Here is a 17,529-nt window from a genome sequence, read left to right on the forward strand (position 1 = left end):
ACCACTCAGCCCGGGCCCTCTCCCTTCACCGTCACTGCTGGGAGTCTCCTAACCCTCGCGGCCCCGCCCTGTCGGTCCCGCGGCCCCGCCCTTCAGCTCGAGGCCCCGCCCTTCAGCTCGAGGCCCCGCCCTCCAGGCCCTGCGTCCCCGCCCTTCAGCCTGAAGCCCCGCCCTCCAGGCCCCGCGGCCCCGCCCTCCCGGCGTGCCTTGCGTATCTCCTTACGTGACTCCCAGCGGCGGGCTGGGGTCTGTTGCGGTTGTTGCTCGGCGCTCGGGGGCTGGCGTTGTCCGCTCGCGGTGACCTCCACCGGATGAAGCGCCCTGCGGCGTGGGGGCGGGGGCCTCCGAGAAAGCGCAGATGAGGCCCGCGAGCGTCTCCAGCTGCACTTGGCCGCCGGCCCGCGGTGCTTGGGGTCCGCCCAGTCTCTAGGCAGCCCGGTCCGGGCACCAGAGGGCGGGCGATGGACCAGTACTGCATTCTGGGGCGCATCGGGGAGGGCGCACACGGCATCGTCTTCAAGGCCAAGCACGTAGAGGTGAGCTGCGCCCCGGGGGCCTCCCGGGCCTTCCTCCTTGGGTCCCGTTCCTTTCTCTGTGAGGTGCACCTGTTTTCCGAACCCAGGCGTGGGCCATTGCGCCGGCCTCCCGGTCTCTCTCCTCTTCGCCGCGTGTGCTCATCACTTTAACCCCTTTAAGGGGTGGGGATGGAGGCGTCCAGATTGCAGCCCGCCGCATCCCACACGTGTCCCCAGGAGCGTGCTGAGGATGCTTCTGAACTGTGAATTCCCTCCAGACGGGATGGGGGCACCCTCCATCCTCACGAGGGCCTCGGGCCTCTGCGTCCCACCCAGAGGGCGCGTTTCCCACCCCCTCGCCAGCCTTTCCCAGGGGCCATGGGGTGGCAGTGTCTGCGTTCCGTCCTGCACAGACTGGCGAGATCGTTGCCCTCAAGAAGGTGGCCCTGCGGCGGCTGGAGGATGGCATCCCCAACCAGGCCCTGCGGGAGATCAAGGCCCTGCAGGAGATCGAGGACAATCAGTATGTGAGTGGGGCTGGGGGCCGGGCACCTCCTCCCGCCCTCTACTCACTCCCACTCAACTGGCTCATGTGCTTCCCCGCCCTCACGTCCCTTCTTGCCCACGTATTCCCTCTCATTTACCAAACTACTGCATTCCTCACTCATTCACTTTCTTGTTCATCCACTTCTGTCTGTACTCATCCATCCATTCACGAACGTGTGCCTTATTTCTCAGAACTCTTCAGTGGTTTCTAGTGGTAATGATCGCTGCCACCTATTGAGCTCCTGCTGTGTTCTGCCGGCTGGGTTAACTGCTTCACCTCCATTGTCCTTCCGAATGTTCTCGGTTAATCTGCACGGGAGGTTTTGGGATCGACCTCTCTCAGACCAGGCAGCAGGGCCAGCCACCAGCAAATGGGGGGCTTGGGACCAGGTCTGATTGAGGAGTCTGGATGTTTTAACTTTGGGGCCTTTTGTAGGCCCCACCCGGTGCTGGGCACTGGCAACACGGGCGAAACTGGCCCTCACCAGGCTCTTGAGAAGTTAGTGTGGTAAGGGAGATGGACAGAAGCTACAGGGCCCAGCTGGTGTGGTTGGTGCTGTGACAGGACTGGGAGAGTCTGTGGGCACATAAAGAGGGACACCTCATATCCCAGCCTCATTCTCTTTGGCTCTCTCTCTTGTCCATGTCAGGAGTGGAGAATGTGCTCAACTTCCCGGGGAGTGACAAGGATGGGTTGACCTTGGATAAGGGAGCCCCTGATTTGTTCCTTAATCTCTGAAGCTCTTCATGATATATTGGGTGACAAGGGCATGCTCTAAAACTGTTTGTCATCCCGGTTTTGTATGAAAACATTATATCTGTGTATATGTGAATGTGTGTCTGTATGCCGTATCTGTTGTAAAGTCTGGGGGGATATACTCTTAAGGTTGATTATTGTAGGTGGGATTTTCCTTTTTTTGTTTTTTAAAAAGTAATTTTGGCCTTAGCTGGTTTGGCTCAGTGGATAGAGCGTCGTCAGTTTGCAGACTGAAAGGTCCCAGGTTCGATTCTGGTCAAGGGCACATGCCCGGGTTGTAGGCTCAATTCCCAGTAGGGGGCATGCAGGAGGCACCTGATCAATGATTCTCTCCCATCGTTGATGTTTCTCTCTCTCTCCCTTCCTCTCTGAAATTAATAAAAATATATTTAAAAAATTTTTTAAAGTAATTTTGTGTATTATCTGAATGTATGTGTGTGTTTCACTCTGTAAAATGACTATGTCCTCGCCTCAAAATCAGAAAAATAGCAGTAAGGCCATTCTCGTTTTTTGAGGGAGTAAAGGGCTTGCTGACAGCCCCTGTGTGGCCACCAGGAGGCTGGTGACAAGGCCCTGCATCCTGTGATCAGCAGGCCTGAGGTTCTATCTTTAAAACACTGTCGATTTCACGCTGGCCCAGGCCACTGTCGCCTTTCACCAGAACAGCTGCAGCAGCCTTCCCACTGCTGCCCTGCCCCACCGTCAAAAACATGTAGGTGGAGTTGTCCGTTCCCAGTGGCTTGTCTTCACAGTGAAAGCATTGTCACCATCTGCTCCCACCCGCCTCCAGCCTCTCTTTCCATTCATTCAACACAGCTTAAATGATGCTCCCGGGACAAGCACCGTTCTAGGCTTTGGGGCGGAAGAGAGCAGAGCCTTCCCACATGCACATGTCCCTCCCTCCAGCCTCCTCTATTCTTGCCTCGGGGTTTTGTGCTTGCTGTCTCCTGCCCAGAGCTCCTGTCCAGCTCCCTGTATAATCATCCCCACCCCGTTCTTTCTCTTCTGTCCTCATTAGAACATTTGTCAGTCATCGGTTCCCCAGTGCTGGCAGCTCCTTAAGGTCCCCTTTTCTTGCTCGTTCCTGTGCAGCCCAACACCTGTGACCTGTGGGCCCTCAGTACATATGACGTGTCTCCAGCTGTCACAGTTCTGGGGAGTAGTGGTTGCCTTTTCTTGGTGCTGGGATTTAATAGCCCTAGAGCAGTGGTTCTCAACCTTCCTAATGCCGCGACCCTTTAATACAGTTCCTCATGTTGTGGTGACCTCCAATTTCATTGTTACAAATTGAACATAATTAAAGCATAGTGATTAATCACAAAAACAATATGTAATTATATATGTTTTCCGATGGTCTTAGGCGACCCCTGTGAAAGGGTCGTTCGACCCCCAAAGGGGTCGCGACCCACAGGTTGAGAACCGCTGCCCTAGAGGAAACCAGATGAGACTTGATTTTGTGTGTGTGTGTGAGTTGATTTTCCAGTTTGTGGGCTGGGTGGGGGAACCAGACGTTGCCCTAAGTGGCCTTAGACCTCCTTTTCCCTGAGTGTGAGTGGAGTGTTAGAGTGGGAGCCTGTTTTCTCTCAGGAGACAGGAACAAGAGGGCACCCAGCTCCTTGGTCCCCGTTCAGATCTTATGTCACCTCCTCTGTCTGTCTTGTCCTCTGCTGTGGCAAGGGCTGGGGGTTCCAGCAGGAGTCTGAGCCCGATGCGTCTGGGGGCTGACTGGGTGCCCTGCCTGCAGGTGGTGCAGCTGAAGGCCGTATTCCCGCACGGGGCAGGCTTTGTGCTGGCCTTCGAGTTCATGCTGTCAGATCTGGCGGAGGTGGTGCGCCACACCCAGAGGCCGCTTGCCCAGGCACAGGTCAAGAGCTACCTGCAGATGCTCCTTAAAGGTGTCTCCTTCTGCCACGCCAACAACATCGTGCATCGGGTCAGTCCCAGCAGGGGCTGGGGTGGGGCCTGAGGGCCCGTTGGATTGGGGGTGGACCGGCCCTTGAAGAAGACAAGACCAGAGAGGGGGACTGAGGGGGTGGGGCCTGTGGGTAAGCCCTCTGGGGTGTGGTCCTGCAGGGGGTGGGGACTTGGGCTGACCCAGGTGCTCAGCCTGCCAGCCCCCAAGGTTCTCTTGGGGCCCTGGAAGAACTGATGCCTCCTTTGGTGCTCTCAGGACCTGAAACCAGCCAACCTGCTCATCAGCGCCTCGGGCCAGCTCAAGATAGCGGACTTCGGCCTGGCCCGGGTCTTTTCCCCAGACGGCAGCCGCCTCTATACGCACCAGGTGGCCACCAGGTAGGGAGGGTGGTTCCCAGGCAGGACCTAGCGATGGACAGGCCCCATGCCTCCCCCGGGGAAAAGAGGCTTCTGGGCTTCTCCAGACATTGCTCATGAGGCGGGCACGGGGGCCAGGGTGACCTTCTGGGGCAGCCTCCGGTCAGACTGGAGACTTGGCTGTGACCACTTACCCTTCTCTTGCAGGTGGTACCGAGCCCCCGAGCTCCTGTACGGTGCCCGCCAATATGACCAGGGGGTCGACCTGTGGTGAGACTGGGCTGGGCAAGGGGGGAATGTGGGTCGAGGAGTCACCCTTTCCTCCTGGGCATTGGGATCTCTCAGCTGCTTAGCGGTATTTTCGGGCTGTGAGCTCTGGGTTGCCTTGGGCTCTCTTCCCCAGTTAGGGTGTCTCTGAGGAGTTTGGGACCCGTGTTCCTCTCCAGGACTTTCTGGAGCTGGATGGGGGTTGGGTGGGATGGGAGTGGTTGTCCCAGTGGGAAGTTTCCTGGGGTGTGGTGCATCTAGCTACTGTGCAGGGGATGCATCTGCCCTGAACGATCCTGAGGCCCGGGTCCTTGGGTGGTAAGGCTCTGAGCCTTCACTTGAGACAGCGTGCGTATACATGCCCAAGAGTTTGAGATTGGGGGGCTGTTTGGAGGCCTGCCGCAGAATGTGAGGAGGTGGCTGTGTGTCCCGGGGTGGGGAGCTCTGAGAAGGTGCAGAACTGTTGAGTGGTTATTGTGTGTTGTAGATTTGAGGCTGAGAGATGCTTGGACAGGGGGCTGTGCTCTGTGTTGTAGGCTGGAGGTCTTTGATTGTTTGGGGGCTTGGTCTTGGCTGTGAGCCCTCTAGGCTACTTTGCGCCGAGAGGTGGGTGCTGGTGTGAGGAGACGTGTGTCCGCGGTGGGGAGTGATGGAGCTGGTATGAGTAGACCTGTGTTCATGGTGTGAGACGATGGAGCTGGTGTGGGGAGACCAGTGCCCGTGGTGTGAGTCTGAGCTGTTTGGCTTCTGTATCTGCAGGGCCGTTGGCTGCATACTGGGGGAGCTGTTGAACGGGTCCCCGCTTTTCCCAGGGGAGAACGACATCGAACAGCTTTGCTGTGTACTTCGCATCTTGGGCACCCCTAGCCCTCAAATCTGGCCGGTGAGCAGGGGCCTTCAGTGGGGAAGGGAGGGGGGAGGTGTCCTTCATTTCCCCTGGTAGCTGGTGACTCCCCTCTCTGTAATTTTGCTCTTTTGGCCCCATGCCTCCCTGAAATCCCAGACCACTGTCCTCGCCCAGCTTGGGGGCTCCCCCCTCCCTGCTGTCCACTGTCCCATCCTGCCTGCCCCTAGCACCTGCAGTCTCTCCAAGCTGGGGGTGGAGCAGGTTCTGGAAAGGGTGGAGGCACGAGGGAGTGAGTGAGTGAGTGAAGACATGGGCGATGGGGTGAGGGTGGACACGTGGCTGGGGCCGCAGCCAGTAGCCTGAGCAGGTGGGCGACAGGGAGCGAGGACTGATGGAGGGAGCCGGCGGGCAGTGCTGGCCCTGAGGCGCCCCGTTCCCCTCAGGAGATCACGGAGCTGCCCGACTACAACAAGATCTCCTTCGAGGAGCAGGCGCCTGTGCCCCTAGGAGAGGTGCTGCCCGACGCCTCTCCCCAGGCCTTGGACCTGCTGGGGCAGTTCCTCCTCTACCCTCCGCGCCAGCGCATTGCAGCCTCTCAGGTAGGGTGACCCGTGGCCCTGACCCTCCTCACTCACGCTCATGGGACTCAGGAGGTCAAGGTCCCTGAGAAGGTGTGATGGGGGCTCGGAGCCACCAAGCCTCTCTTGAGCAGACCCCAGGGGCGCTGCAGGCAGAAAGGGTGGCCCATTGGAAGGGCATGCCCACCTCACAGAAGACAGCCCCTCCGGTTACTGGTGACTCACTTCGTCATGCCTTCATTCCTCCAGCAGGTATTTACTCAGCGTTGGCATATTCCAGGCACTGTCCTGGGCCTGGGCCAGAGCGAACAAGTGGTCATGGCCCCATCCCTGTGGGGTCTCTACCTCGTGGTGAGGCAGGGCGCCCAGGCAGTGGGCGTCAGGCTCCCTGGAGGATGGGTTAAGGCGCGGGAGGTGTTTCCTCATGAGGGATGATGAGCGGAGGCCCGGAGAGAAGGACCCAGCAGGACGGGTTGTGGCAGGGAGGCAGGGAAGGAAGGGGGACCATGGGCCTATGGCGTCAGGGTCTCTGTGGCTTGTACCATTCCCCTCCCCCCCTTGGCACTAGCAGTGTGTGTTCATGCATGCGCCTGGTGAGCGCCACGTCCACCGTTCCTTCAGAGCATCCCGAGACCAACTTAGCACTTCCCGCTCCATCTAAACCCCTCCCCATTGTTCCCAGAGTCTCCTCCTGCCCATTCAGTGTCTGCTCCCACCTGGCAGAGGTCGTGACCTTGTCCAGACAGGCCAGCACCCTCTGCAGGGCTCTCCTGTTGTAGCTCCCTCAGAGGACAGCCCAGGTCCTAGTGGCCCATAGGAGCCACGGGCTTGGGGCTGTCACCTCTGACTGCCTGTTCCTGTCCCTCTCGGTCACCCCGCTCTGGCCCCAGGGCTCCCCCCATGTCCTAGGGTCTGTGCACTTCTGTCCCTGGGCCTCACGTACTCATCTCTCTTGTCTTTGTTCAAGTGCCACCTCCCAGGGCCTCCTCTCAGCACTGCAGCCTGCGCCTCGGCCCTGGTCATTTGGCACACGGACCACCTTACTTCTCTGTGTTGTTTACTGTCCCCCACTCCCGGCACGTGGAGGTCTGTGCGCTGCGGCACCCCTGGCCTCTGGGGCTGTGCCCAGTCAGCACTCAGAAGCGAGTCAGCCGAGCAGGGGAAGGAAGGAGCCCTGCAGGGCAGCACTCGTCTCCCCGGCTCAGGAAGTGAGCTGAGGCTGGGACAGGGAAGGGGTGGGTTTCCATATGCTGTTCCTTCTTGTCACCCCCAGGCCCTCCTGCACCAGTACTTCTTCACAGCCCCCCTGCCTGCCCACCCTTCGGAGCTGCCAATTCCCCAGCGCCCGGGGGGACTGGCCCCCAAGGCCCACCCAGGGCCTTCCAACGTCCATGACTTCCATGTGGACCAGCCCCTCGAGGAGCTGCTGTTGAACCCAGAGCTGATTCGGCCCTTCATCCCGGAGAGCTGAGCTGCTGGACCAGGCCCCGCCGGCCTGTGTTCCAGGGCCTCCTGTTCCTCTGCTCCAGCCTGACTCACCCCATGGCCACTACGACCACACTGGGCTCACTCGCACCTGGTCCTGTCCCAGCCCGGCAGTGAGGATGTCCAGCCCCAGCAGAGGAGGAGGCCCGAGGCTGAGTGCTGCTGACTTACCATCCGAAAGGGGCAGTGCGCCCACCTCCGTGCTGGCCGTGGTGCTGCTGCTCCAGGCACTGCCTTTCTGGCCAGGACACGTCCTGGAAGAGCCTTCTGTGAGCACAGAGGAGGATGTCCTCAATTCAGAAACCCTAGTGGGAAGGGAGGTGGGTTTGCTTTTGTTCTCAAGGATGTTAAACACTACTTCAGTTTTTGAGATTTATTATAAAAAAGCCCAAGTAGTTCTGCCTGGTGTCTGCCTTTCTTCCATTCCTATCAAGGGAAGTGGCCGAGGTGGCATTTTCTCCTGGTCCTTGCTTCTCTGTGGTCGCTGGGAAAGTGACGCCATTCATGGCTACTCTAATCTTGGGGGCTCCCTAGGGGCTTTATATGACGGAGCTTCCCTTTGGAGGTGATGTGGCGGAAGTCCAGGCCCAAGTATGGCTCAGGTTGTGAACCAAACACCTTAATCTGGTTTACAGACATCTCCGCCTTTGGAGAAGGGTGAGCCAGAATCAGTTGTGCCATCTTCTTCCTTCGAGAAGGAGACAGGCATTCCTGAAACTCACTTGTTAATTCAATAAATCACAATACAATTCTATCCAGCGCTTGTTTTTCTTATTTAATAATTTGATACGACAGTTGTAAAATATATATGGAAATATAAGGGTTGAAAGGAGGATGCAGAAATGAGAAGAATGATGATGAAAGGGCTTACCTATTAGATACCAAGACTTGGCATAGGGCTGTAATAATTGAGACAGTGGTATTGGTTCAAGGATAGATAAAAACAGGCAGATTAAAGAAATATATTCTTAGTACTCTTATTCTTAAAATATTCATTTTGTGCCCCATTTGAATAAACTTCTGTAAGCACTGAGGACAGAGGTGACTAACATTGCCAGCCACTGCTTTTAGAGGGAGTATAAAACACAAACTCCAGTTGTTGCTTTCTGGAGGGGAAAGTGACCATCTCATCTGTCTTTAAAGATGTTTTCAGGATTGGACCTCTGCCTGTTTCTCCAGCCACATCTGTGTCAGAATGTCTAGCTCAATTTTCATGACCTTCACTCTGTCCTTAAGCCTTACGTTAAACCTGACCCTTATTCATCACCCTGATTGACATATACACTCACCCTCACCCAATTCTTTGTCAGACCCTTACCCACCTAAACCTGGCCTTGTCTTGGCATTGACCATGACCCTCACCATAATTGACCCCACTTGACATAGAACTTAACCTTTTTCATGAACTCCCCCATCACTCTCACAATAACATTGACCCTCTCTGATTGGCATTCATACTTTGATGCTCATCATGACCCTGATCCTGATGCTTAACATGGCTGTCATACTTATCCTGACCTTGACTTACCCTTGACAATGACTATTTGTTACACTGGTCATGACGCAACACTATCACGAATGAGACTCTTGGTACCCTTAATCTGATTATGACTCTCAACTTCACTCTATCCCTGCCCCTAGATTGAATTCTCTAACAAGGGCCATCATAGTCCTCCACTCTAACCATAGAGCCTGACCTTGAACCTGAAACTAGTCTGCACGTCAAACCTTACCAGGACCCTGATCCTGATGTTGACATTAACCCAAACCTCAATTTCACCCTGACCTTGATCCTCATCCTAACACTGACCTTTGAGCAGAACCTGGACTCACACTTGGCTGTGAACCTGACCTGAAATCAAACTTGACCATCATTACGGTGACCATCATCCTCAGCGTGGTCAATGCCCACATCTTGACCCATCCTTGACCTTAAACCTGACAATAACTGGTAGGTTGAAGAATGCTCAGTCCTCAAAGATGCCCATGTTCTAACCTATGAAAATGTTGCCTTACATAGCAATAGGGCTTTGCAGGTGTGATCAAGTGTACAGACCTTGACAAGGGAAGAGTGTCTTAGATTATCCCGGTGGGTGTATATGCAAGAGAGAGAAGTGAAGGTGGGAGGTCTTCACTCCAGCAGCAAAAGAAAACAAACCCCACATTGACTTAATTGACCTTGACAATGAACATCATGCTCACCCTGAACTGACTATCCTAACCTTGATCTGGACCCATAACCTGACACTGACCCCAACTAATCCTGAATATCAGCCTCACCCTGACCTTGATCCGAATCCTACACAGAATTGGACATTCACTGTCAACCCGAGTGCAACTCTCAATCTTACCTCACCCTGACAATAGCCCCTGACCTGCATCCTCTCACTGATCCTCTAATGGACACTCAACCTGACCCTGGTCCTGACCTTGATCATGATTCTCACATTGATCTTGAACATAACCCTGGCCCTAAAATTTCCCTTACACTGATTTTGACCATGAACCTGATTCTGACACTGACCTCTTTCTCATCCAGATCTGTAACCTGATACAGAATTTTACCCTGAACTAGACACTCACCCTCACTCTGATTCTGGCCCTTATTACTCTGTCCCTCATCTTACATTCATCCTGTGACTCTGACCTGCCCTGACTTGAACTTGATCACGACCCTCACCCTTACACTAACTGATCTGCACGTGGCCAGGGCCAGGACCAAGTTCAGGGTGAGGTTCAGAGTCAGGGCCCAAGGCAAGGGTGAGACCAGGCTAGGGACCGTGGTAAGGAAGGCACAGGTTCAGTTAGGGCGAGGGTCTGGGCACGTGCCAGCGCCAATGTAAGAGGGAGTCTGAGGGTCATTGTGAACGTGAGGGTCAGGGTCGGGATGACGTTCACAGTGAGGGTGTCAGGATCAGGGTTAGGTGAAGGAAGGAGGGCTAAGCGTGGGTGACAGGTGCTAATAAGGACTAGGTGACGAGCAGGGCAAGGTTGAGGAAGAGGGTCAGGATAAGGGCACATGGCAGGACCAGGGGCAGGGTGAAGGCCAGTATGAACCTGGTGAGAGGTCCAAGTCAAAGGTTAGGTTTAGAGGGCAGGGGTGAGGTGGAGGTGGAGCCTGGACACACATTGGTAAGGGCTGAGACCAAGGGGCAGGGCCAGCACCACAGCGCTGGGTCCAGAGGTGCCGGTTCGGGAACACTGTAAGGTCCAGTGATGCGGGTGAAGGTCAGCGGGAGGGGATGGGCGAGGGTCTGGGGAGTGTCAGGGTACGGGTCAGGGCAAAGGCGAGATCCAAGGTGAAGTTAGGGGCAAACCCAAGGCCAGGCAGAGGCGGAGTAGGTGGGGCCACCGCACTGCGGGAGGAGGGGCCGAGGAGCGGCGGACGGGCCCGGGATTGGCTTAATGAGGCGCATGCGCGCTAGCAGGGCGGGTTCTGCCTGGGGCAGGGACACCGCGCCGGCGGCGCAGGGACGCAGAGGCGGGCCGGGCGCGGATTGGCCCGCGGGGCGGAAGCGCGGAGAAGGCGGGGCGGGCCTGGGACTGCGGAAGCGATGGGGCCGTCGCTGGGCGTACACGAGCTGCTGCACGTCTTCTCCTTCCTGGAGGCCCGAGACCTGCTCCGTGCCGCCCAGGTGGACAAGGTAGCGCGCCCGGGCTGGGGACATGGCCACTGAGTGCCCGAGGCCGGCCCTTCTCTGACCCGTTTCCCCGTCCGGGTTGGGGCTTTCGGCGGCTTGAAGCTGTGACCAGCAGAGGGCGCTCTCGGCCCGCAAGGTGGCTGCTGCCGCGGCCGCTGGAAGGGTCGCCCCGAAAGGCCCCGTCCTTGCCTAGGAACGCCCGCGCGCTTCCATCTGGATTCACTCCAGAGATTAATGTAGGGAGCGTTTTCTTTCTGGAATTTGCCTCGCTGGCTCTGCCTGGAAAGCCACGCCCCTTGCCCCTCCTCTAGGGGGCGACCTCGTCCTGTTTCTCCGCAGCCCCGGAGCCCGCACTCCGCCCTGGCCGTGCCGAGTTCCCGTTGAGTGCGCTAGTCTCGCCTGAGCCTCATCCCTGGTGACTCCTGCCCTCATACCCTCTTCCTGGGACTCGGCACAACTCCAAGCGCTGTTTGTAGGGTGCATTTGATGACTGCTTCCCCCGCTACGCATTCCTAAGAACAGGGGTTTTGTCTTTTGCATCACAGACTCTTGGTGGTGGTGGTGAGAATGGCACCGGGCGTTAGACTGGACCTGGACTTGGCAACCTCGGTGCTTGAGTTCTGGCTAGGGAAGAGTTCACAGCCAGGACTCAACCTATAAGAGAACATTTATTTAGAAAATCACAGAGCTAGAGTAAGTAATCAGTACGTAGAGGCAAAGGACGGGCCCTTGAAGCTTAGAAGTGAGGAAGGTAAGGGTGACCCCTGGGGGGCAGGGGAAAGGGAAAGAAAGGCTCCGATGTGCTCCCTGGAGGGAGCGTGCACTGGGTCCTCCTCTAAGGTTTTAAGCGTGGAGGTGTTAGGGCAGATTCCGGGGGAATCACTCAGTGGGTGTCACTCCGGGGGAATCAATCACTGTGTGTCCTTTCAGGGCCTCCACTGATGGGTTGGTGGGCACCAGGGCAGGTGGTCAGTATGCAATGCAGCTGGTCCTGAGGTCATCCCTGGTGTTGATTACCTGGTTTTGTTGCTTTTCTGGGCGTGGAGCTGAAATACAACTGAGGCCTAAATGTTATGTCTCGGGAGGAAAGGTCAGGGGCAGGGGTCCAAACGGAATGACCAGAGATATGAAAGCTCAGGGGGTCCAACCACAGGACCAGTGACCTGCTAGGGGAGGAAAAGTCACCCTGGGGAGGAGGGCGCGCCCTCCAGTTGTCAGTTGCTAGGCTCCTGGGGCTATCTCTTCTGATGACCGTCTGTACCTGGTCCTTAGTCCTTGCTCTGCTCATGTCTGCCTAACTGCCTATCACACTCCCAATGAGTAGTTGTTGAGTAAATTGTAAAATAATCTATTATTTTTACAAAAAGATTAACAAACAGATCATGACCTGAGTTCTGTACTTACAATTTTAAATGTGTCAAGTAAAATAGTGGGTTTTCATCCCCATGTTTACTACTAAGGTGAGTATCTCCGTGAATGCGTTGTTCAAGGACATCCAAGTGGCCCCACACGATGGAATTGGATGCCTGGCTGCTTCCACAGCAGCAGGTTCTGGATGGCACAGTGGCGGAGTGAGAAAGGGATATGCTTAGACCTTTTTGTAGCACGAACATTCTAGGTTCTAGATTCCCCGTTAGGTAAAAGTGAGGTCAGTCATCGCTGCCTCAGGGTGTTCAGTTAAGGCCAGGGTCAGAGGGATCCGTAAAGGTGGGTAGGACTTACTTTGCAGGTTATAGTACATGTGATAATTCTATATGTGAGAAATAAGATCTCAGTAGTGTTTTGAACTGGAAACTATAGACAAGGAAAATGGATAAATTTTCTTGGCTGGTTTGATTTTGTAAAATATAAACGTTACGTTCCTGCCAAAAAGACTACTTTAATCCTCACCTGGGGATACGTTTTTAATGATTTTAGTCAGAGAGGAAGGGGAAGAGAGAGAGAAACATCAATGTAAGAGAAACATTGGTTACCTCCCGTATGTGCCCCTATCGGGGATTGAACCTGCAACCGGATAGGGCCCAAAAGACTTCTTAAGGGCTGAGAAACTTTGATTTAGGTGAGCGAGGGCTGTAGAAATGGGAGCCCTGGCTCAGGTAGCATGGCCATCGTGTCTTCCAGGGATAGGACCCTCAGTGGGACTGGGCCACAGAAATCTCCGCAGTGGTTCCCACCGAAGCTGTGTAGGCTCCAGAATCCAGGATGCAGGCGTGGGCTTTCCACGTGCCACCTGAGTCTCTTCCAGATGCTTCTGCTGCGGGCAGTTTGTAGACCAGGGCCCATATAGAGGCCTCCCTTTGGCAGCTGTTCCATTCCACCATGTTGGCATCTGGGACATCCCTGGGGCCAGGGCCTCAATTTACTCCATCGCAGCAACCTTACAACCTGTGCCCTCGTTTCCAACCCTTCCTTCTCACAGCAGCCAGAGTGATTGTCCTAAAACACGGTTGGACGCACCACTCCTCCGTTCACAATTCTCAAGTAGCTTCACACTGTTTTTGCCATTATGACTCCAGGAATTGGTGTAAGCCAGTCTCCGGCTCCTTTTCCCCAGAACTTATGTTCTAATTAAGGCAAATTACTCACTGTCTCTCACTCGTCTGAATCTTTGCACAGGTGGTTCTGTCTCTCGCTGGAACGCTTCAGCCATTCTCTTAAAGTGCAATGACCCATCCTTTGGGACTTGGTCAGTAATCATTTCTGAACCTCGTGGCTGCATTGAGTTGGTCATTCTCTCCTTTCTCACTTATGTGGTGGTTTTTATTTCAATATGTCTCAGGAGGAGTTTTCATGAGTGCAGGCACTGGGTCTGATTAGCACTCCCCTCCATAGGGCCTGGCAGGCTAAATGCTAACTGCATGGTGACCGAACAGCTATTCTTTTCTCTCTTCTCTTGTTATAGGTCTGGAATGAGGTTTCAGGAACCAAGGAATTGTGGAGGTGAGTGAATGAAAGAAGAGCCATATGTGGTTGGGACAGTGTCTGAAAAGGGGGGGGTGGGTATACAATGTTCACCTGTTAAAATGGGTAAGAACCCAACCCTAGTCTTTGTTCTCATCTCTGCTGATAAGCTGGGGCAGGAATTTCCATTTGAGGGACATAACTAGGTATATTTCGGTCAGCAGCTCAAAAAGACTTACACTGGGTTAGTTTTTTGAGTACTCACTATGTTTCTGCCTCTGTTGAGTATTCAATAAGTGATAGCCCCTCCCAGGAGGAAACTGCACTCTGATTGGGGCAGAACACTTTTCTTTATAATGTTCTGAAATATAAGAGATTTTATTAATTGAGTTGGAGGTTGATAGAAGACAGGGGTACCAAACTCAGGGGAAGAAATATACAGCAAATGAACACAACTGGATGATGGTAGACAAATCAACAGACAACTAAGCCGCTTTTATTTTCATTCATCTCTACTATAACAACATAGCTATCTAGGCATGTATGATATTAGAACTTAAGTAAAATGCAAAAAATTAAAGTTGAAAATAAATATTTTAATCATTAAATTATTAAATTTTTCTTTCCTATTCATTTCTCCTTTTGAACCTGACATCTTTTCTTTTGCCCCAAGATAAAAATGTTAGATCTTCTACCTCTGGCTGAATACAGGACAGACTATATCCTTGCCCGTCAGCTGGGAGTTGTGGTTACTTTTAATTACTTGTGATGGAAAATAACTGTTCACACATGAAGGTGCTTCCAAACATGGAGGGAATCTTTGCTTGATTGTTTTTATTTTTAGGATAACTTTTCATTGGGGTATTTTATAATTCTGCAATGCCAGTCTTACCATATTTCATTTTCAATATCATATAGCATTGTTATTTTTGTTGCTTTTCATTTACTTTTTATTGCTAATATTAGAAAAATGATGTCAATCTCTTTAGTCACTTTTGAAGTAAGAGAACTTTTAATGGGTTCCAGTCTTTATCTCAACAATTGTAGATTAACATTTAGTTCTGGAAATTGATTGATCTGTAGGTAAGTAGACAACAGTATGCCTTAGATGTGATTCTCAAAGACATTGCGTCACTAGGAATAAGTGAATTGACTTGCGGATTAGTGCAGCTATTTGTAAGCCCTGGCAGAACAATGTTCACCTGTTAAAATGGGTAGGATCCCAACCCTAAACCCTACTCTTTTTTTCCATCTTTGCTGATCAGCTGGAGTGGGAATTTCCATTTGAGTGAAATAACTAAATATATTTCGGTCAGCAGTTCAAAAAAAAAACTAAAAAAACTCATCAGCAGCTCATCCCCTGACCTCCACATATATGTCACATGTTACCATGTCGTGCTTCCAGCTTCCTCACGTAGGTTGTTCAGCTGTCTGCTAGCCAAGTCACAGGCGGGATTTTGGTTCATTACTATTTCATAGTGTTTGGTGCTAACCTTTTTTTTTTTAAAGCATAAAGTTGTTTCTTGGGATGTTATTGTTTTATGTTAGTAAAAAAAGCCCTGGGTTTATGTTTCTGGGGCTGGGACAACAGCATGGCAGGAGCATCATCATATGCGTGTGTCGTTTCTGGTGTTGTGCCTATAAAATTTCTTATGGACACAGTGAATAAATGTGGTTAACTGGTCATGTGTTTTGAATCTGTACTTCATAATTTACATTGAAAGTGCTGCAAATGGCTTAAATACTTCAGGACCTTTAAAATTCTGCCATTTCTTCACACTAAGTGTTAGCTTTTCGGTTATAAGTAAAATTGCAAATATTTTATTTTGTTTAAGGTACATAATTTCTGTTGTGTACAGTAGGTTGTTTTGTTATTAATTGCCACCTGTGAAAGGTTTTGGAGCCATGGTATTTTTTTTGTTTCACTTGCTACATCATTTTATTTCAGAGGCATATCACATACTTATATTCACACTTTAACCTTATTTACAGCCTTTTTTATTGTCAAATCATTTTATTTTCTCATTGCTCTTGAATATTGGCCATGGGTCCTTCTATGGTTTGATGGGTAATGGCCTTAACTATGTAGAAATAGACTTCATTCCACAAAGAAATGTGTCATCTTTCTTTTTTCTTAAACGCATTATCTTCCTGGTCTAGCTTTTCTTCTCACACTGTTTAGATTGAGATATGAATACAAAAAAACCAACGTTTAATGTAACTCTGGAAATTAACCAGAGACATAATAGTCTAGGAAGTGTTTATTAAAGAAAAAAACGGCATATTCTCAGTAAGAACAGCAAGCTTTCACGTACCCTATTCCCACAGCTCCCTCCAACTCCGTGTTAATCTTGAATATCAGTAGCTCCCAGTCACAGTGAAACCAGGAGCCTGGCACTCACTGAGGGGGAGAATGGAGCAGAGCCTCACTATTTGACCTCAATCTGGTGTTTCGTGAAAGACCTCGTAGGCTCTCTTTACTTTGCCTGACTTTAAGTTCACCCACTTGAAAAGCCTTTACCTTGGTGTATTTGTCAAAAACAGTTGTAGACAGTTGGTTACCTTTGTGGCTGTCAGAGCTGATGTATGACAGTTAGAAAGAACAGGCTAACCAAAAAACTTAAAACAAAAAGCTGGGAATGTGATATCTTTAGGGGTTTTGGAAAGCTCGGGTCTATTCCTAGAAATCTAGGTCGTGTGCACAAGCAGGGCTTTGCGCTAACTCAGGAGAGACCTGACTAAGGCTCTAGGCTCGCACCTCTGGCTGACCTTGAGATTCTTTGAAGGAATGAAGGATAAGGCAGAGCAGTCAGTTGCCCGGCTGTGTGTGGAACGTATGCCCCGACATACACACACAGCCTTTGGCAATGCCTGGGAGACTTAGTGGTTCTAGACAAGGGGTGGGGAACCTTTTTTTCTGCTGAGGCCATTTGGATATTTAAAACATCATCCTTGGGCCATACAGAATTATCAACTTAAAAATTAGCATGCTGTATTTAGTCAAACATTTAACTCACCCCGAATGCCTTGGCAGGGCCATTCCAAATGACTTCATAGGCCTTATACAACCCTCGGGCCAGACATTCCCCACCCCTGTTCTAGACGATTAGAAAATCTCTGTCCAATCATTAGTGAGCAGTAATTTAACTGAGCAGGGACTTAAGTGACCAGATGTAACAAAGACTATAGACCAGCCGTGGGCAAACTATGGCCCGCGGGGCCCGTTTGAAATGAATAAAACTAAAAAAAAAAAAAAAAGACCGTACCCTTTTATGTAATGATGTTTACTTTGAATTTATATTAGTTCACACAAACACTCCATCCATGCTTTTGTTCCGGCCCTCCGGTCCAGTTTAAGAACCCATTGTGGCCCTCGAGTCAAAAAGTTTGCCCACCCCTGCTATAGACTTTGCAGAATTAGTTAAGAAACATCACTAAACAAATAATAATAACAAACAGCATAAATAACACACCTGGGGAAAGGGGCATTGGATTTATAGAGTTCCACAATACGTATGTCATTTAAAATCTTCAGTTAAAAGTCAAGCAAAGAAATAAAGTATGGCTAACATGCATTAACAAAGCACACAAGAGAAACTGTCCCCAAGGAAGCCTAGACATTGGACCCAGTAGACAGAGACTATAAATCAGCTAATTTAAGTACAGTTGACTCGCCTTTTTTTTTTTTTTCCATATTCAATCCTTATTGTTGAAAGTATTA

General features: G+C 51.8%; 2 protein-coding genes across 3 annotated transcripts in view; both read left to right on the top strand.

Annotated features, from left to right (window-relative positions):
* Window positions 1-209: 209 nt before the first annotated feature.
* On the top strand, window positions 210-8,020 carry CDK20 (cyclin dependent kinase 20). The gene is made up of 8 exons (XM_081103526.1): window positions 210-536; window positions 929-1,042; window positions 3,563-3,751; window positions 3,989-4,110; window positions 4,297-4,359; window positions 5,116-5,239; window positions 5,647-5,802; window positions 7,055-8,020. Exons 1-8 carry the CDS (start codon window positions 462-464, stop codon window positions 7,250-7,252), a joined length of 1,041 nt encoding a protein of 346 aa, XP_080959652.1. The 5' UTR covers window positions 210-461; the 3' UTR covers window positions 7,253-8,020.
* Window positions 8,021-10,771: 2,751 nt separating this feature from the next.
* LOC308528043 (F-box/WD repeat-containing protein 12-like) overlaps window positions 10,772-17,529 on the top strand; it is a 32,487-nt gene continuing 25,729 nt past the window's right edge. For both annotated transcript variants that reach the window (XM_081103524.1, XM_081103523.1), the window contains exons 1-2: window positions 10,772-10,910; window positions 13,810-13,847. In XM_081103524.1, the coding sequence (XP_080959650.1) occupies window positions 10,821-10,910; window positions 13,810-13,847 (128 nt within the window). In that variant the 5' untranslated portion in view covers window positions 10,772-10,820. The remainder of the gene's footprint in view (window positions 10,911-13,809; window positions 13,848-17,529) is intronic.

This window comes from Myotis nattereri, assembly GCF_964212035.1.
Source record: "Myotis nattereri genome assembly, chromosome: 12".
NCBI lineage: Eukaryota > Metazoa > Chordata > Mammalia > Chiroptera > Vespertilionidae > Myotis > Myotis nattereri.